This window comes from Trichomonas vaginalis, chromosome V (assembly GCF_026262505.1).
Source record: "Trichomonas vaginalis G3 chromosome V, whole genome shotgun sequence".
NCBI classification, from domain to species: domain Eukaryota; phylum Parabasalia; order Trichomonadida; family Trichomonadidae; genus Trichomonas; species Trichomonas vaginalis.
Genome location: NC_067207.1, coordinates 26,587,289 through 26,606,933, shown reverse-complemented (window position 1 = coordinate 26,606,933; position 19,645 = coordinate 26,587,289). Strand labels below are relative to the sequence as shown.

The 19,645-nt window shown below is 33.6% G+C and overlaps 7 protein-coding genes and 4 pseudogenes across 11 annotated transcripts, besides 10 other annotated features; 3 read left to right on the top strand and 8 right to left on the bottom strand.

Annotated features, from left to right (window-relative positions):
• Nucleotides 1-19: 19 nt before the first annotated feature.
• TVAGG3_0408090 (histone H4-2) lies at nucleotides 20-325 on the bottom strand (the record flags this gene model as incomplete). Its single annotated transcript, XM_001317923.2, has 1 exon — nucleotides 20-325. One exon carries the CDS (start codon nucleotides 323-325, stop codon nucleotides 20-22), a length of 306 nt encoding a protein of 101 aa, XP_001317958.1.
• A 181-nt stretch (nucleotides 326-506) lies between these two features.
• TVAGG3_0408080 (histone H3/CENP-A) lies at nucleotides 507-1,312 on the top strand (the record flags this gene model as incomplete). The annotated part of the gene is made up of 1 exon (XM_001317924.2): nucleotides 520-936. The coding sequence occupies one exon, from the start codon at nucleotides 520-522 to the stop codon at nucleotides 934-936; it is 417 nt and encodes a 138-aa protein (XP_001317959.1).
• Nucleotides 667-927: a centromere.
• Nucleotides 1,313-1,434: 122 nt separating the features above from the next.
• TVAGG3_0408070 (sister chromatid cohesion) lies at nucleotides 1,435-3,251 on the bottom strand (the record flags this gene model as incomplete). The annotated part of the gene is made up of 1 exon (XM_001317925.1): nucleotides 1,463-2,953. One exon carries the CDS (start codon nucleotides 2,951-2,953, stop codon nucleotides 1,463-1,465), a length of 1,491 nt encoding a protein of 496 aa, XP_001317960.1.
• Nucleotides 3,252-3,474: 223 nt separating this feature from the next.
• Nucleotides 3,475-4,794, top strand: TVAGG3_0408060 (cytochrome B561, N terminal-containing protein; the record flags this gene model as incomplete). The annotated part of the gene is made up of 1 exon (XM_001317926.1): nucleotides 3,475-4,794. The coding sequence occupies one exon, from the start codon at nucleotides 3,475-3,477 to the stop codon at nucleotides 4,792-4,794; it is 1,320 nt and encodes a 439-aa protein (XP_001317961.1).
• Nucleotides 4,795-5,453: 659 nt separating this feature from the next.
• Nucleotides 5,454-6,106, bottom strand: TVAGG3_0408050 (profilin (actin-binding protein) family; the record flags this gene model as incomplete). Its single annotated transcript, XM_001317927.2, has 1 exon — nucleotides 5,492-5,860. The coding sequence occupies one exon, from the start codon at nucleotides 5,858-5,860 to the stop codon at nucleotides 5,492-5,494; it is 369 nt and encodes a 122-aa protein (XP_001317962.1).
• A 2,857-nt stretch (nucleotides 6,107-8,963) lies between these two features.
• Nucleotides 8,964-11,554, top strand: TVAGG3_0408040 (endocytic recycling; the record flags this gene model as incomplete). The annotated part of the gene is made up of 1 exon (XM_001317928.1): nucleotides 9,126-11,519. The coding sequence occupies one exon, from the start codon at nucleotides 9,126-9,128 to the stop codon at nucleotides 11,517-11,519; it is 2,394 nt and encodes a 797-aa protein (XP_001317963.1).
• Nucleotides 11,555-11,970: 416 nt separating this feature from the next.
• Nucleotides 11,971-11,998: a terminal%2Cinverted (terminal inverted repeat of Mariner transposon ID:TVAGG3_0408020).
• Nucleotides 11,971-12,611: a mobile genetic element.
• On the bottom strand, nucleotides 12,051-12,611 carry TVAGG3_0408030 (annotated as a pseudogene). Its single transcript has one exon. A coding segment is annotated over exon 1 (561 nt).
• Nucleotides 12,612-12,722: 111 nt separating this feature from the next.
• TVAGG3_0408010 (uncharacterized protein) lies at nucleotides 12,723-13,031 on the bottom strand (the record flags this gene model as incomplete). The annotated part of the gene is made up of 1 exon (XM_001317929.1): nucleotides 12,723-13,031. One exon carries the CDS (start codon nucleotides 13,029-13,031, stop codon nucleotides 12,723-12,725), a length of 309 nt encoding a protein of 102 aa, XP_001317964.1.
• Nucleotides 13,032-13,609: 578 nt separating this feature from the next.
• Nucleotides 13,610-13,637: a terminal%2Cinverted (terminal inverted repeat of Mariner transposon ID:TVAGG3_0407990).
• Nucleotides 13,610-14,250: a mobile genetic element.
• Nucleotides 13,690-14,250, bottom strand: TVAGG3_0408000 (annotated as a pseudogene). Its single transcript has one exon. A coding segment is annotated over exon 1 (561 nt).
• A 998-nt stretch (nucleotides 14,251-15,248) lies between these two features.
• Nucleotides 15,249-15,276: a terminal%2Cinverted (terminal inverted repeat of Mariner transposon ID:TVAGG3_0407980).
• Nucleotides 15,249-15,889: a mobile genetic element.
• On the bottom strand, nucleotides 15,329-15,889 carry TVAGG3_0407983 (annotated as a pseudogene). Its single transcript has one exon. A coding segment is annotated over exon 1 (561 nt).
• Nucleotides 15,890-16,887: 998 nt separating this feature from the next.
• Nucleotides 16,888-16,915: a terminal%2Cinverted (terminal inverted repeat of Mariner transposon ID:TVAGG3_0407970).
• Nucleotides 16,888-18,190: a mobile genetic element.
• Nucleotides 16,968-18,094, bottom strand: TVAGG3_0407975 (annotated as a pseudogene). Its single transcript has one exon. A coding segment is annotated over exon 1 (1,127 nt).
• Nucleotides 18,163-18,190: a terminal%2Cinverted (terminal inverted repeat of Mariner transposon ID:TVAGG3_0407970).
• Nucleotides 18,191-19,645: the final 1,455 nt, after the last annotated feature.

Here is a 19,645-nt window from a genome sequence, read left to right as displayed (position 1 = left end):
AGAACATGACAATTTTAGTTTAGAAACCATAGAGTGTCTTGCCCTGGCGCTTGAGAGCATAGACGACATCCATTGCTGTAACTGTTTTACGACGAGCGTGTTCTGTGTATGTAACAGAGTCACGAATGACGTTCTCAAGGAAGTGACGAAGGACACCACGAACTTCTTCATAGATATCACCAGAGATACGCTTGACACCACCACGACGAGCGAGACGACGAATAGCTGGCTTTGTGATACTCTGAATGTTCTCACGCATTACTTTACGATGGCGTTTAGCACCACCCTTACCAAGACCCTTACCACCTTTACCGCGGCCGGACATTATAACTTATGAAGTCCTTTTGCACTTTTCAAAATGGCGCCTTATTATGAGTTTTGCCAAATCACACCCACTAAATAAATTGTATTAGATAAATTTTTATCTCAAATTTTTTTGGGTCTAAAATGGGTATCGCAATTTTTGGCGGGAAAATTGAGAACTTTTTAATCTGTCAATTTAGTTCATTCTTTTCAAGAATGGCTCGTACAAAGCAGACAGCTAGAAAGTCTACTGGTGGCAAGACCCCACGTAAGTCCCTCGGTGCCAAGGCCGCCCGCAAGTCAACACCAACAATCGATTCCCAGGGCGCAAAGAAGCAGCACCGTTTCCGCCCAGGTACAGTCGCTCTTCGTGAAATCCGTAAGTACCAGAAGAGCACAGATCTCCTTATCCGTAAGCTTCCATTCCAGCGTCTCGTCAGAGAAATCGCTTCTGGCTTCCGTGGCGATCTTCGTTTCCAGTCCTCTGCTATTGCTGCCCTTCAAGAAGCTTCTGAAGCTTACCTTGTCGGTCTCTTCGAAGATACAAACCTTTGCGCTATCCATGCTAACAGAGTTACAATCATGGAACGTGATGTCCAACTCGCTCAACGTATCCGTGGCGAGCGTAACTAAAGTAAATATTCCTTTGTTTTTTATTCTAAATGGAAAGTTTACAATCTTCAAATTCTGTCTTTATTTGTTAAAAAACCATTCCAATTAATTTAGTGACTTTAACAAAAACCATTTATGGATATACTTTTCACATTTGTTGTGTTTATAAACAAACATTTTAATCTTTAGCCTTTAGAACATGAATTAAATAACTATGAATAGCGAAATATCAAAATATAGATTTGATTGATAAATAATTTGAATTATTGCTAATAATAAACCTATTCATAGCATTTAAAATTACCAAAAATATTTCAAAATTGATAAAATGAAGAAAATTTTCTAGAATTTTAATTTTATAATTCTTTTTTCGAAAAAAATTTGAAATATTTGTGACTTCGAACAGTATCTAATTAGAGTTATTTTACCATAGATATCTAGAATTCACTCATAAATTAGAGTGATCCAAATTAAAATCAAAAATATTTATAAAAAACAAAGAATACATCTTCATCGCTAAAACAAATCTATTATACATACAAATATTTTATTGATTAAAAGAGAAAAACAGTTCTATTGCTTCGTCAAGAGCAGATTCGAAGTTGATTTCGTCTCCATAAGAACTTACATTCAAAAGGAAGAACAAAAACAGAAGTTGAGCTCTTTCCTGAGAAAGTTTATGCGTTGTTATGCATTCAGCAAGCTTCTTATTCGCAATTTGTTCTCTTTCTTTATTAAACTCCAATTTATCAGACAGAGTTTGATTTTCAATGTATTTCCTAACAACATTTAACTGTTCTTCAGTAAATTCTGATAAATTCTCTATTAAATTGCCAATAGGGACAGAAATATCGTATTTGAGAAGGGATTTCGAAGAAGAAAGCCCAAGTATTCTGTAATTAGCGTTAATATCGTAAAATTCTGGACTATCGTGATATGTTACTGGAATAACTTGATTTTCGATGAGATTGTTAAGTATCATTAAGTTCTGTGTACCATTCTTATTGAAATTGCCTTCGTGGAGTTGAGTTTCGTCAATTATAAACCTTGATCCAGAAGAAGCGATTAAATTTCCAAAAACACCTTCATCTGTAATTTCCGTAACGAATTTCTGATCAGAAAGACTTTCCTGATTGAAATCAATGTATTTCGACAATGGAATTATATTTTCGAGAACTTCTTTGAGTTTTAGCGCTTGTTCGTAAGTTGCTCCTGTTAAGTTTAGGCTGAATGATCCAAAAGCTGTTCCAGCAACCGAATGAGTATAGAAAGAAAGAAGCCAAAGAAGAACAATCAAAGATTGATGAGGTTCTAAGGCAGAAGAGAGGACTTCAAGAGCCAAATTCCTTTGTTCTACCAAAGAAATTGCTGGATCTGGTAAACTTTTCGTATAGTTTGTACTTTCTACGATGGTTAGTGCAAGAATTGTTGGATACACTTCTTTTGGTATGTCTCTCATTGCGATATGATCGTATTCGGCTGTGGAAAACACTCCAATAACATCAACTGTATCGAAAGTGTTTTTAATCTTGTAATCGAAAGCTGTTTTTACAATCATATCGAATTGAGTGTTTTTGAGGACTTCTTTTGTATTTTTCTTTTCAGATAATGTGGGAACTTTACGTTTGTTTATTGTAACAGCACTTTCTTTCAAGAGCCAATTCGTCATTGGCCTTACAGAGAAAGCAGTATAGATATAACGCTCTCCAAGGCATGATGGATCGATATCTTGTGGAGTTCCAGATATTTCTTCGTCGATAAGGCAAGAATGGTAAGTACCATCACTTAAGTACCTGAAGGGAAAGTATTCTTTGATATTGGAATTAATAATACTGCATCTGACCCTTACGAGGGATCCAGGAACTGTAGAATTCATTCCTTCAAGGTTACATATCAATGGTATTTTTTCCAATTCTTGCGGATTTTGCTGAATGAACTGATCAAGAAGATTCTTAATGCCTAAATCAGGTGCATCAGTTTCATTTTGAGCAAGTCTATCAACAAATTCTTTTGGATTCTCCAGAAGTTCTTCAAACATTTTTTTTAATTTTAAACGAGCACTTTTTGGTCATAGAAGAGAACGAGAACTTTATGAATAAACCATATGAACATAATATATGTGACACCAGAAACTCGTAGTTCATACAATGCACTTCAATTCAAACTCTATTTATAAAATGCATTAAAATTTTATACATAATCAAATTATTGTCTATGAACAAATACAAAATACCTTTCTTTATAAACTAATTAGCATTTGGTCTTTATTGTGATATTGAGAATGCTTAATGATTCAAATTTTTTATTGGATAAGAGTGAATTGCATTGGTTTTATGCAAGGGTCAGAATACTTATGGAAATTGAGCTGATAATACAGTATTTACTAGTTGCTTTTTCAAGTTTGAATAATTTTTGAATTAGATTTTGGTTCAAATGCCAACCATTAACTTTTGATTCGAATAGTTATCCAAAATTATGAAATAATCTCAATAAATTGGATCCATCAAATCAAAATCTGAGAAGAGCAAAAATAATTTGAAGGGAAAACGATTATTTATAATGACCGAAAGTAAACTAGCGTCTTTATCACCAACTTTTCAATTACAACAAGATTCATACTCAACATTACCTTTAACAAGGTATGAAGACATTCAATTAAGGATAAATAAGCCAGCTGCAACAGATTCCAAAGAAAACGATAATTTATCAAAAATTTTCTCTTCGCAGAACATTTACAAATCACAGACCAATACAAAGCAAGCAATAACACCGACACAAATCAATTCCAGACATCAATATTTCAAAAAGATTCATTCTCCAAATCAAAAACGCGCAATGTATATCATTGTATGTGCAGCTACATTTGTTGTTTTCTTATTTTTATTTTTCATCAATGTTTTTCCAGATTTTACGCTTTTTGTGTCATTAATCAGTTTTATTCTCACGGTTATAGGAATTATTGCCTTCTCAAGGCATGACCAGAAGACCAAAATGCCAATACATACCTATTCTCTTAATGCAGCCTTACCAAAAACAGAATTTGCAATTCCATCTTCTCCATCGAGCATTTTCGCCAAAGAACCAACATATAATTCAAATCTTCCTAACATACAAGCCCCTACGAACATTTACCGCCCATACATTATCTCAGATCGTCCAAAATCTTCGTTACAACATTCTCAATTCAGACTTGACCAAGATACAAGCATAGATCAATTGGCCGGCAACACATTGAACATTCTCGGTCTCAGTTCCGTCAAATTCAACAAATATCTTGTGAATATGAAAGCTTTTATTCAAAAAAGCGTTTTACAGAAACTTTCATCGAAGCTTGGCCTCTCGGACAACGTTGTCGAAGCTATGGTATCAATCCCTAACTACGAACATTGCAGCCAATACGTTCTTCACCGTATTAATACTTTGGCTTCAGCTGCTTATTTGGCCGGCCACTTTGGCGATCGTGGCGACCGCTGGAATGAAAGGGAATGGACGAATGAGCTTCCAAGTGACAATCAGATCATTCTCCACATCATATCTGTTTGGATTTCATCTTTGATAGGTGGAATCAAGAACACAAAGAGGCTCCAGTTCATTTTCAAGCAGAGATACGTCTACATCGGTGAAAATCCAGTAACAGATACTGATGATGACATAATGCTTTGTTCCGACGATTGGAGCAACTTCTACGTGCTCTGTAAGTACAAGACACAAAACGTGGAGAGGTTTTACGCACTCCCAGGAAGAGATTCGATGTACGCAGCGTTGACAATCTTCTTTTTCATTGTAAAGGAGAAACACAAGTTCTTCCTTGAAGGTTGTGATTTCACTGGTTCACCTTTCTTCATGGATAAGGTTTATTCGGCAGCCAGATTTGAATAATTTTGTATTTTTTTATTTCTCTTTTTCTTTTTATTATTCTTCTTTCTCAGTATTTATATTTTTATTATAATAGAATAAAGGTTATCTTTTAAAACTCCTATCTTTTCTACAAGGTCTTAGTTCATTCAAATATTAGTAAATGTAAAAGATCTTTGATTATCGAGACTATTTTACTAATGTATTGAGCGAATCAATGAGTTTTCTTAACGAATAAAGCCTCATGTATCTAGACATTTTATTGGCGGAATGTTTTGTTTAGAAATTGGTGGCGCCGATACAGTTATTTGATAAGTAGTAACAACGATTATGCGAGCGATATAAGTAATTAAGTCGAATTCATACTGTGCGACGAATGTGAAATGAACTGTATTGAGAAATACATGGCTTAGATGAAATCAGAGTCAACTAAACTCATCTCTGTCGTGTTGTAAAACATAATCCTAAGGTCCTTTTCTTGCCAACAGGAAAATGTTATTAAACAGATTTCGTATCTAAGAAGTTGATGACTCGAGCAAATAGGAATGAAAGGTATCGAATACAAAGATTTCAGACATACATAATAACTAAACACAATGAAGTAATAACTTCTTAATAAACTTGATTAAGTTAATTAAGAAGCATGTTTCACAAGCAAAGGTGAAAAAATGAGTAAAAATGGTGTTGTAATTATAGTCAAAGGTTTTCCGAAGAAACTTGTTTAGAGGTTAGATGATGTGAGGTACTGAGCGACCTTGCCGACGGAGGCAGAAAGGGCAGCTGGATGGAACTGGCCATCTGTGTAGCCGGCGATGATGAGTGTCTTTGTCTTCTGGAGGACAACAGCCTGCTTGCCCTTCATGGCGAAGACCATATCAGCGTTAGCCTGGTTGCAGATGTACTTCTCGCCACCATAGTATAAGCCAGAGAGAGCTGGGGATGGCTCTGTGAAGTATGTGATGTACTTAAGGAGTTCGTCCTGTGTGGCCTTCCAGGCGCCTTCCTTAGCGCAAAGGGCACCTTGTTGTGTGATGATAGCGCAGCCAGAGGATTCTGTCTTAAGAGAGACGAGCTGATCGTTCCAGGACATTAATCAGAAGTGAAATGAAATCGAGCTCTCAAAAAAATTCATATAATTTTTTCCAACGATGGACAAAATCGAAACTTTGTTTTTAATGGTGATTCTTGTATGGTATCGGGAGAAAGCCCTATAATCCTTCATAAATCCATTTTTTTATCTAACCAGTGAACTGCACATTAGATTTTTATAAAATCAAATTCCTACTATTGTGGTAATCTATAAAAATATTTATTCGATTCAAACTGCAATAAGTTTTCATAAAATGAAATGAGAGGTTTACAAAACTTTTTGCAATAATAAATGGTTTAAAATTATTATATATATGACGATACATCCATATCATCCGAAGTAAAATTTGACCACTTTTAATATTTCCTCTCAAAAGAATAATCGTAAAATTGTAAGTTGCCAATGTTTCACTTCATTAATTGGTCTGTACGAAAATTATTAATTCCATCAATTTATTTAGTCAGAAACGCATTTGAAATTTAAATAATTTCATAAATTTCGAGTTATTTTATGAAATTATCATAATTCAGCATTTTTCAACTTTCTATTCCATTAAATATTCTTAACATATGCATGATATCTCATTTCGAACAAAAATGGTCAGTCAATTTCTATTTTTTCATCTTCAATCGTCCAACCACCCACAAAAAGCAGATCAATACTCTTTTATTATTTACCATAAACTTGAACAGAAATATTGCGATTCAATAAGGACAATGCTCCATTTCGGACACAATCAATTCTGATTTTTTATTAATTTTATCATCATATATTTAATTGTCTTATTCAATAGAATCACTATTCGTCTTGATTTCGTTTTCTTTCAACCCGGTAGTGATAGTTTTACATAAATGATAGTTTTTATCGCTTTTCTACTAATGTATCTGTATTCTGCTTCTTGTAGAATCGAGTTCACATATTGATTTAAGAAAAAAACATCAAATTAATTTAATTTTTTTTATTACTCTCAATGACATTATAACTATATAAGTCTCATATAAAATCAACTGAGCTGACATGTGAATTTCTATTTTTTACATTTCAAACAAAATACTTATCTTTATTGATATTACACTCTGATTCTAACTTGATAGCACTCTTGAATATTATTTATGAGAAATACTAAGACTTTTACATATATTGATTTGATAATATCTAGAATTAATTCTGATATTTTTTTTTTTGAAATAAGACTGAATAGTTTACATAATTTATCAATAAAGCACAAGTTAAATTATAATAAGGTACACTATTCGTCATCAAAAATATTTTAATTTTAGATATCTATTTTTCTGAAATGCTTTCGACTATTGAGATTTGCAGTACAAAAAAGAAGTAACTAGGCTATTTCTTTTTTGCTACATCTTAATTCTATTTGATGAGAAATAAGGATATTTGGACCATGTGAAATAAGTTTTCTTGCTCTATTAAAAGCAGTTATTTCAAGGCTCTTTTTTGTCACAAGATCGGCATAGCTGAATTTTTTTTGTTGCAATTCAAAGAGCAGTTCCTCCACAGCAATTTGTACAAAGGTGAATTTTTTTTATTTATTTTAGAAACATTACAAACAAAGAAGAATATGAGAGATGCTGAAAAGAGTATAAAATATTACATGAGTATTGAACAGTATAGAGAAGTGTTATAGCAATTGCACCATGACCGGTATGGCCAGATTCTTTGTAGCCGTATGGAGAAAGGAATTCACTCTGATAGTCTTTGACTTTAACATCAGAGAAATAAAATCCGCTAGGATGGAATGGTGTATTTAACATTCTGAAGTTAGTTTTCGATACTGATGATTCATCAATCGTCATAAATCCTTTATATCCAGACACGTAAGACGATCCACCAGCACCAGATGTGATAGAATCCCATCCATCATCACCTGAACCCCCTCCGAAATACCCACAACCGCCCCCGGATCCATAAATTCCTACTATTCTGACATTCCCACCTTTTCCAAATTCGCCTGGAAGCCCTGTTGATACAAAGCCATTTGAGTGCGTTCCAGTCGAAGCAATACCACCTCTATCAAGTTGACCTCCTTCAGAAATGGTAATACTGTCCTCATATGATTCAACTGCTTTACTTCCATTGTATCCTGAATAAATACCTCCGCTACCTCCTGTGGCATATTTGTTTCTAATCTTGGCTGCTCCAGCACCACCAGAACTGACAATGATTCTGGATTTAAGTGATTCGAAGTCAGTGCCGTTCTTAAGTCGGATGTCGCTGCAGCCACCACCGCTGGACGAGTCTAAAGTATTCACTCCTGAACCGCCCCCATTATATGGGTTTTGAGTGTCACTCTGCGTTCCATGGGAGCCAACGTAAAGATAGAATGTCTGCGTGTGGAAGAGCCTGATAACACCGGAGGTGTAAGCACCAAAGCCGCCTGCAACAGAGGAGAGGTTGCCACCGCTGGCACCCCAAAGTTCGAAAAGGTAACTTCCAGTTGGTAAGTCGACCTTAATAGGGTGGCATGTATGCAGGTCATCAAGACACGGGTAATCGTAAACATGTCGAAACTTATCTTGGAAGACGGATGCTATCTATAGTGAATCTAAGGAAGTCACATCAAAAAAAGTAAACTTTTATGAAACATGTTTCTTATAATACATTCATCATAAATCGAGAATTATTTTTGATAAATGGATAAATCTTTGTTCAGAATAAGATTTGTAAAGATAAAACTGAATGTTTGCAATAGTTTTATAAAAGAATTCATAATTTACATTCATTTCATATCAATTAATTAATCTGAACTCAGATAAAATTTGAAATCCCAAACTTTATACAAAATAAGAATGAGTAACTATATTTGATATTCAAACATAAGATACCAATGGAAATTGAAGTTGATTTGAGAAGAAGAACTTGATATTCAGGATAGAGTATATTTATTATAGTATAAGTACATAGCCATATACAAATTAAAGTACATATCATCACTATTGCTCTACTAGATCTGTCGATGATGATTTGCTGGTGATATTTCTTTTTTGCTTTCTCTGATGAAATGGAATAAATTTCAAGAGAGACAGAGAACTTGTTTGCTGCCTTGCGTTCTTCTAAGATCTAATAGCATCAAAACAAAATGAAAAATTATGACATTTGAGTCTTTTAAGTTAAATGTGATAAAATTCAATCCTCCACATTAACGCGAACGCATTTTTAAAAGTGTTTGAATTGATAGAGAATCAAATCAATTTTTTTTCTTATGTCACTTTTCGTAGCGTGAGAAGAAAATAAAAATTAATTTTCAATGGCATCAAAATCTCCCGACAAAGAAGGCGAGATTAAGATACCTTATGATCATTTTTCTAACGACCAACTTGATTTAATCAAACAATATGTTCCAGAAAAGTTTTTTGCTAAGGATGTAGAAGATCCGATTGCAGAAACTATCGCATTGATACCTTCTATCGACGATCCGAACTTCGATCAACTCTTAACTGACAGAATACAAGGCGAGAGTGAAGCCTTAGATATGATTTCCAGATCATTAAACAAAGATTTACTTGCAAATTATAATACATACCTTAAATCAATGCAAATGATTTCAGAACTCAACAGACAACTCAACCTTACCACATCCAATGTCAGACAAACACGCCAAGTTATGCTTGCCGCAGAAACAGAAATTTCCGAGACACCACGTGTATTCTTTAGACAGATTGTCAAGAAGAAAAACTTGGCATCAGTTATAGAGCTTGTTGCTGCTGTCAATCAAATATTTAAGAGCACAGACGAGCTAAATCAAGCGATTGCAAACAAAGACTTCGTCAAAGCCCTTGATCTCTGCCTTAAACCAGCCGATCTAAAGTCAGAAATACGTGCTCTCAGCGGCGTCGAAGACTTAATTTCATCTCTTCAAAATATGTACGCAAGAGTACTTGAAGAGATGGATAAAACCCTTGTCAGCATGGCTACTACCTTCGACAGAAACATTTACGCCAATCTCATGCATTCCTACCAGATAATTAACAAAATAAACACAGTTCCTCAAAAACTACAAGAAGCATTCCTTAACAACTACAAAGACGCTCACGACAAGATTATGCTCGGTGCAGATGTGTCAAGAGCTAAAGCTTTCCGAGCTGTTTACGAAAAATTTATCGACGCATCCGCAAATGTCAGCCGTATACACCAGCAAATTGTACTCTGGCATCGAGGATCTTCCGATTACGAACCCATCCGCAAGTCCATTGAGTCGATGGCCAAGACATTATGGGATAATTCCGAATGTCAAGTTACACAACTACTTTTGAAGGCTCCCATTGACAAATTGAACTTCGAGAACTTCGACGCTCTCATCAAATCAACGACCAGCTTCATCCAATTCGGTGCAACTGTCGTAGATTTGCCAGGTGGTCAATTATCAGGGGCCATGGATACGATAACCACCAAATATTTCAAGCTCTTCCACAAGAACGCAATGGAAGCAGTCCGAGAAGTCCTAGAAACAGATTCTTGGGACAGATGTCCGTCAGATTCGAGTTTTGAACGTAGTATTCTCACATTATCGATACCAATCAAGGAGAACAGTGATGCCTTTGGCGATAAGCCATCAACAGGAATGACAAGTATCAATGTTTCCCCGGCTTATGAATTCGACCACTCAAAGACGACAAATTCATGCTCAAACGTACTCAAATTCATCCACCAATATTTATCGTTGATGAAGGCTGTACCGAAATTGGCCGCAGAAACCTTTAAAGGCATTCAACAGCTTGTAGAGTATTATTCGCTTGCCGCTTTGCACTTATTCCATAAAAACGCACCTCTTAAGCCTCTCGAGATGACGAACCTCGGTAAGATTAACTTCAACGGTAGCTTTTCTATACTATTAACTCCTGATGGTATGGATTGCCTCTCCAGAGTGATCCACCACCTTCAGGATATACAGCTCGTATATCCTACAGAAAGCCAGGTGGCTCCGGAGCTCCTAAGAACCTTGGATCAGGCATCTGCTGCATCTGACAACATGAAAGGTGTTGCTTGGTACTTGAGGAGCGTCAGAAGCTTCATAGAAGAAAGCCTACCAGAGAATTCTCTCGGTGCTTTGCGTAGATTCTTTTCGGATGTAGTTTCAATTTTCCTCCAGTCGTTTGCTTCGTTCTGCTTCCCATTCTTTGGGCCAAGTATGGTCAATCTGACCGAGTTCGACACTCAGGTAAAGAATACTAAGTGGACAATCAACGAACCACCTTTAGATCCACATCCATTCACTAAATTGTGGACAGAAAACGTTTCTTCCTTCGTAAAACAGGTAGATGAGATGAAACTTGCACAGGACCATAAGGATGAGATCTTAACTTCCTTGTGGAATTACTCTTCTTTCTCTTTCATCAACGATCTCGCGACGATACAAAAAGTGACAGCTGAAGGTCGAACAGCCATGTTGAGTGATTTCAGGAATATGGCACACGATTACGTGAATGTTACTAAGAAGCGCATACAGCCTGACAATTCATGGGTTGCTGGATTTGTTCAAGCATATTTCCTTGGAATTGAAGATTTCAAGAAATGGGCTGTCGAAAATGCAAAGAGATACACACAGAACCACATGATGTCTATTGTAGAAACTGGTTTCTCTGATAATATAAAGAGACAGGACAGAAAAGATTTATCTAATTTCGTCAAAAGTCTCTATTAAAAATTTAATTAAAAAAAAGTTCCTTTCAAAAATTTTTTTGATGTGTTTTCTCTCAATTTTGTATAGTTTACAAATGACAAATTATATTAAATTTCAATTTCCCTGAGATCAAAAATTTGATTATAACCGAGTCAGATTTTAGCATTTGTTCATCATAGTATTACCATTATAAAGGTTATTTGATATCCTATACTTCCATATCAGTGTTGGTCTCTATTGTATTTCAAATAGTTCTATAATTTGAAAAAAATTCTCCATATTGAGTTACAAAAGTAAAAAATTGAGGTAAAATACTTTCATATTGCCGCCAAATAAATATTCGGATGATAAAGATCATCTGATGTTAAAAATCTTTTAATATGGACAAATCTATTTCTTCTTTTTTATAGATCAACGCAACCACGTTACATCACTTCATACACATAGTAAATAGTTATGCTGATTCTTAATATAGGGTGTCCAAAGGTGTGTTTAGCACAAACCTGAATACTGCGAATAGAAATAAACAAGTTACATATATATAAAGTTTATTTAAATATAATCACCATTGGATTCAATCACGCGTTCGCAGCGATCGATCCAGGCTTGAAAGACACGCTTTAAATCATCATGAGAAAATTGCTCAAATTGCTCTCTTACAAAATTTTCAAGATCATCTGGACTCGCGAATTCGCGTCCTTCAGCTCTCTTTTTTAGCGTGCCGAATAAATAAAAGTCAGAGGGTGCAATATCAGGTGAATAAATTGGGTTTGGAACAACTTTGACATTGTTTTCCACCAAGTAATTCATTACCTTATGACTTTTGTGAACTCTTGAATTATCAAAATGAATTGCAAACTTTTGTTTTTGTTGTTTGGATTTCTCAAACTCATCAGAATTGATAATTTGAGTAAGAACATTGTCAATTAGATACTGAGCATTCATCGTATTAGGTTTTTGAAGAATATCAATTGCGATGATGCCATTCACGCCCCAAAAAACCGACAACATCATCATTGGTGTGTCAATTTTTTTCTTCGGGAATGTTTGCGGATTTTCATCCTTCGGGATCCACATGATTTTGGCTTCTGTTGCATATTGAAACCAAGACTCTATAGAATATACAAAAAAAATTGTCTAAGAGATCCCAATGAATTCCATCATTTGAACCTTCAATGGCCCAGCTAACCATATGATTAGTATATCTATTATAGTATGATGTCTTTATGGTATAAGCTGATTCGAAACTCTTTCTGTCATAAAATGGAAAATAATTGCAGGTGAATTTTCAGTAATTTTGCTAATTGATGTAATAAAGTAATCTATTTTATTTGGATCTAATATTCTGCTCAGATTAGTTGTGTCTCCTGTTGTTGATGTGATTTCAACAATTTTATCATTAACTAAATCAGCAGATTTGTATTTCATCTTGAGAGTGTAGAATACTCCTTTGAATAAATCTTTTGGCTCCTTGATTGGTTCTTGGTTTGGAACAAATTCGTTTTTATTTTCTGGAAGAGATTCTTTATTCATACCAAGCTTGTAAATCAATGATTTCCATAGTTCTAATGTAATCATTGAAGGCGAGAGTTTATAATTCCTTGAGATTTATCTTGTCAATGTTGTTTATAGCGTATTCTAATTCTTTGTTGAAACTTATATTTAAAATAAATTTTGCTTTTATCTTCCAAATAACTGAAAATGCATCAATTTCATGTTGTAAGTATTCTAATGCAATCTCAGCGATTTCTGAATTCCCAAGTTGATTTGCGACATCAAAAATCAGATCTGCGTTTGAAACATCAATTGATAAAGGTTCTCCTTGTAATGATTTATATATTATCTCGAAGCAATTCATAGGGTCGCTGATTTTAAACTCGTTTAATGATGCATCAGATTTTATTGCTTTTGCAACAGCTGTTGAAAGAAAAATGGCAATAACTCTATTGCATTTATATGTTTTTGTATCTGTTACGAATGAGAAATCTTCATCAACATGGCAGCCTATTAAGTTAGAGAAGCCTTTTGATGACAAGAAAGTTATTAGCAATTTTTCAAGATATTGAATCACCTAAAAATAACAAATATTAATAGGTAAATATATCTTAGTATAGGGTGTCCAAAGGTGTGTTTAGCACAAACCTGAATACTGCGAATAGAAATAAACAAGTTACATATATATAAAGTTTATTTAAATATAATCACCATTGGATTCAATCACGCGTTCGCAGCGATCGATCCAGGCTTGAAAGACACGCTTTAAATCATCATGAGAAAATTGCTCAAATTGCTCTCTTACAAAATTTTCAAGATCATCTGGACTCGCGAATTCGCGTCCTTCAGCTCTCTTTTTTAGCGTGCCGAATAAATAAAAGTCAGAGGGTGCAATATCAGGTGAATAAATTGGGTTTGGAACAACTTTGACATTGTTTTCCACCAAGTAATTCATTACCTTATGACTTTTGTGAACTCTTGAATTATCAAAATGAATTGCAAACTTTTGTTTTTGTTGTTTGGATTTCTCAAACTCATCAGAATTGATAATTTGAGTAAGAACATTGTCAATTAGATACTGAGCATTCATCGTATTAGGTTTTTGAAGAATATCAATTGCGATGATGCCATTCACGCCCCAAAAAACCGACAACATCATCATTGGTGTGTCAATTTTTTTCTTCGGGAATGTTTGCGGATTTTCATCCTTCGGGATCCACATGATTTTGGCTTCTGTTGCATATTGAAACCAAGACTCTATAGAATATACAAAAAAAATTGTCTAAGAGATCCCAATGAATTCCATCATTTGAACCTTCAATGGCCCAGCTAACCATATGATTAGTATATCTATTATAGTATGATGTCTTTATGGTATAAGCTGATTCGAAACTCTTTCTGTCATAAAATGGAAAATAATTGCAGGTGAATTTTCAGTAATTTTGCTAATTGATGTAATAAAGTAATCTATTTTATTTGGATCTAATATTCTGCTCAGATTAGTTGTGTCTCCTGTTGTTGATGTGATTTCAACAATTTTATCATTAACTAAATCAGCAGATTTGTATTTCATCTTGAGAGTGTAGAATACTCCTTTGAATAAATCTTTTGGCTCCTTGATTGGTTCTTGGTTTGGAACAAATTCGTTTTTATTTTCTGGAAGAGATTCTTTATTCATACCAAGCTTGTAAATCAATGATTTCCATAGTTCTAATGTAATCATTGAAGGCGAGAGTTTATAATTCCTTGAGATTTATCTTGTCAATGTTGTTTATAGCGTATTCTAATTCTTTGTTGAAACTTATATTTAAAATAAATTTTGCTTTTATCTTCCAAATAACTGAAAATGCATCAATTTCATGTTGTAAGTATTCTAATGCAATCTCAGCGATTTCTGAATTCCCAAGTTGATTTGCGACATCAAAAATCAGATCTGCGTTTGAAACATCAATTGATAAAGGTTCTCCTTGTAATGATTTATATATTATCTCGAAGCAATTCATAGGGTCGCTGATTTTAAACTCGTTTAATGATGCATCAGATTTTATTGCTTTTGCAACAGCTGTTGAAAGAAAAATGGCAATAACTCTATTGCATTTATATGTTTTTGTATCTGTTACGAATGAGAAATCTTCATCAACATGGCAGCCTATTAAGTTAGAGAAGCCTTTTGATGACAAGAAAGTTATTAGCAATTTTTCAAGATATTGAATCACCTAAAAATAACAAATATTAATAGGTAAATATATCTTAGTATAGGGTGTCCAAAGGTGTGTTTAGCACAAACCTGAATACTGCGAATAGAAATAAACAAGTTACATATATATAAAGTTTATTTAAATATAATCACCATTGGATTCAATCACGCGTTCGCAGCGATCGATCCAGGCTTGAAAGACACGCTTTAAATCATCATGAGAAAATTGCTCAAATTGCTCTCTTACAAAATTTTCAAGATCATCTGGACTCGCGAATTCGCGTCCTTCAGCTCTCTTTTTTAGCGTGCCGAATAAATAAAAGTCAGAGGGTGCAATATCAGGTGAATAAATTGGGTTTGGAACAACTTTGACATTGTTTTCCACCAAGTAATTCATTACCTTATGACTTTTGTGAACTCTTGAATTATCAAAATGAATTGCAAACTTTTGTTTTTGTTGTTTGGATTTCTCAAACTCATCAGAATTGATAATTTGAGTAAGAACATTGTCAATTAGATACTGAGCATTCATCGTATTAGGTTTTTGAAGAATATCAATTGCGATGATGCCATTCACGCCCCAAAAAACCGACAACATCATCATTGGTGTGTCAATTTTTTTCTTCGGGAATGTTTGCGGATTTTCATCCTTCGGGATCCACATGATTTTGGCTTCTGTTGCATATTGAAACCAAGACTCTATAGAATATACAAAAAAAATTGTCTAAGAGATCCCAATGAATTCCATCATTTGAACCTTCAATGGCCCAGCTAACCATATGATTAGTATATCTATTATAGTATGATGTCTTTATGGTATAAGCTGATTCGAAACTCTTTCTGTCATAAAATGGAAAATAATTGCAGGTGAATTTTCAGTAATTTTGCTAATTGATGTAATAAAGTAATCTATTTTATTTGGATCTAATATTCTGCTCAGATTAGTTGTGTCTCCTGTTGTTGATGTGATTTCAACAATTTTATCATTAACTAAATCAGCAGATTTGTATTTCATCTTGAGAGTGTAGAATACTCCTTTGAATAAATCTTTTGGCTCCTTGATTGGTTCTTGGTTTGGAACAAATTCGTTTTTATTTTCTGGAAGAGATTCTTTATTCATACCAAGCTTGTAAATCAATGATTTCCATAGTTCTAATGTAATCATTGAAGGCGAGAGTTTATAATTCCTTGAGATTTATCTTGTCAATGTTGTTTATAGCGTATTCTAATTCTTTGTTGAAACTTATATTTAAAATAAATTTTGCTTTTATCTTCCAAATAACTGAAAATGCATCAATTTCATGTTGTAAGTATTCTAATGCAATCTCAGCGATTTCTGAATTCCCAAGTTGATTTGCGACATCAAAAATCAGATCTGCGTTTGAAACATCAATTGATAAAGGTTCTCCTTGTAATGATTTATATATTATCTCGAAGCAATTCATAGGGTCGCTGATTTTAAACTCGTTTAATGATGCATCAGATTTTATTGCTTTTGCAACAGCTGTTGAAAGAAAAATGGCAATAACTCTATTGCATTTATATGTTTTTGTATCTGTTACGAATGAGAAATCTTCATCAACATGGCAGCCTATTAAGTTAGAGAAGCCTTTTGATGACAAGAAAGTTATTAGCAATTTTTCAAGATATTGAATCACCTAAAAATAACAAATATTAATAGGTAAATATATCTTAGTATAGGGTGTCCAAAGGTGTGTTTAGCACAAACCTGAATACTGCGAATAGAAATAAACAAGTTACATATATATAAAGTTTATTTAAATATAATCACCATTGGATTCAATCACGCGTTCGCAGCGATCGATCCAGGCTTGAAAGACACGCTTTAAATCATCATGAGAAAATTGCTCAAATTGCTCTCTTACAAAATTTTCAAGATCATCTGGACTCGCGAATTCGCGTCCTTCAGCTCTCTTTTTTAGCGTGCCGAATAAATAAAAGTCAGAGGGTGCAATATCAGGTGAATAAATTGGGTTTGGAACAACTTTGACATTGTTTTCCACCAAGTAATTCATTACCTTATGACTTTTGTGAACTCTTGAATTATCAAAATGAATTGCAAACTTTTGTTTTTGTTGTTTGGATTTCTCAAACTCATCAGAATTGATAATTTGAGTAAGAACATTGTCAATTAGATACTGAGCATTCATCGTATTAGGTTTTTGAAGAATATCAATTGCGATGATGCCATTCACGCCCCAAAAAACCGACAACATCATCATTGGTGTGTCAATTTTTTTCTTCGGGAATGTTTGCGGATTTTCATCCTTCGGGATCCACATGATTTTGGCTTCTGTTGCATATTGAAACCAAGACTCGTCCCCTGTTACTAAAAAGCGAAACTTCTTGGATTGATACGCACCCAATATAGAGAGGAGCTCTTTCGAAGATTGGACTCTAGATTTTTTTTGAACTGAATTAAGGTTGTGCGGAACCCAACGTGTATACGCTAGTTTGTAGTTCAAATAATTGTGCAGATAATAACTGACTGTTGTACGTGGTATCTTTGTCATCTCCTCTATCCTTCTGAGTGATGCTCTTGGGTCTTCATCTAGCGCTTGAAGAATTGCTTTGATTTTTCTTTGATCCGGCGATTTTTTGTCAATTTTTATGATGGGCGCCTTTTTGTTCATGAAGTGATACATCCTAACATGATACGTTACAGTGGAATAGCTAAGAGCATCCATACCGAAGCATTTTACCAATGTCTCGTAGATTTTTTTACAGTCTTTGCATTTTTTTGCAAGAGCGAGGATGTTTTCTTTATGATTCATTAAAAAATGAAAAAAATCCCGCCAAAATTTCCCGCGAAACCGCCTCTTGTCTCAAAATTCATTTTATATCCCGGCATGGCGCCAAAATACAACATACTCATCATATACATATATTCATATTTTTTATTATATATTTATAATCAGCATATATCTCCTTTAATAGTCTCATATAGAGCGCTGTGCTAAACGCACCTTTGGACACCCTATATATAGTTTTTGTTCAAATGTAAGAAGATGTTGGTTAATTTCGAATTATTCTGATAAATGAAGCCATTTTATTCATGAAATATGATTTGATTCTAACTGCTTTGCATGTTTATAGTGTGATAATCTTCTCTTATTATATGTCATATTAATTCAAACTCAAATTTGCCCAATTCACATTTTGTGAATTTGCTTATTCAAAAAAAATCAAGCAATACGAGCCATAACTAAAAGAAATCCAAACTTTAAAAATTCTCTTCACTTATTGAGCAGTGGGGAACATTAATTGACAAAGATAAAATATTAGTAGTAGGATAGGAAGGGTTGTGTGACTTTTTTTGTTACGTCTATATATAGATGAAGGTATATTTTCACATCTTCTATATATAGATGATATAAAAATTTTTTCTTACGTTTTTTAAGTCATGAATTCGTAAGAAAGCGCGACATTATTAAATAAATTAGTAATAAATATTATATACTAAACACATTTTAAAAAATTAACATTAATTTTAAAATAATTTATTTTTTATCTTTTATAAAAGAAGCTATATATAGATGATGTCAGATATTCCGCGATTAATTAAACATTGTTTAAATCCTGAATGGAATCAATGGAGTCATAATCAAAGACCTCATAAACGAGTAAAAGAAATTAGAAATAATTATTTTCATGAATAAAAGATTCACTACCATAATGAAATAAAAAAATAAAAAAATAAACACATTAAAAGAATTTGATGAGTTCAACATAGAACTTTAAGAAACTAATGATTATTTGAATTTATGAAATCAATTATTTGATTCATTCTTTCTTCAATCTCTTCTATTCTTTTTGTTAAATCATCTATTTTCATTAATGAGGTGATTCTTGATTGAGGAATAGATTTCAAACTAATCACCCCCTTTATTTTTGAAATTTTGAATCCATCAACTTTAAACATTTTATTCAATTTACACGTTGTCAATTCTTCAAATAATTTTTTATTATTAGCATAATAGTCATTAAATTCTTCAACAGATGAAAAAATTTTTATTTCAGTAATTGGTTTAACAACGTTTATTTTTTGTTGAACATTTTCACTTTCATTTATTTCTTCCTCCTCTGTTTCATTTATTTTTAAAATCGGTTTCATTTATCATTAAATAAAAATTAGAATATAAGTGATGAAATATATTTTTTAATTAATATTAAATCAGAAATGGCTGCAGGATTCTTTAAAAAATTATGGGATGGAATTAAGAAAGCTGCGGGTTGGGTTCATAAAAAGATTATTAAACCCATTGCAAACTTTTTGGCACCAGTAGCGAAAACGGCAGGAACTATCATAGGTGGAGTATTAGGTACTAAAGCAGGTAATCCGGCGATGGGAGCACAAGCAGGTAACGCAATTGGTGGAATTGCTGAAGGAATACATAATAAAATAGGAGGTAGATAGTGGAAAAATAAATTATTT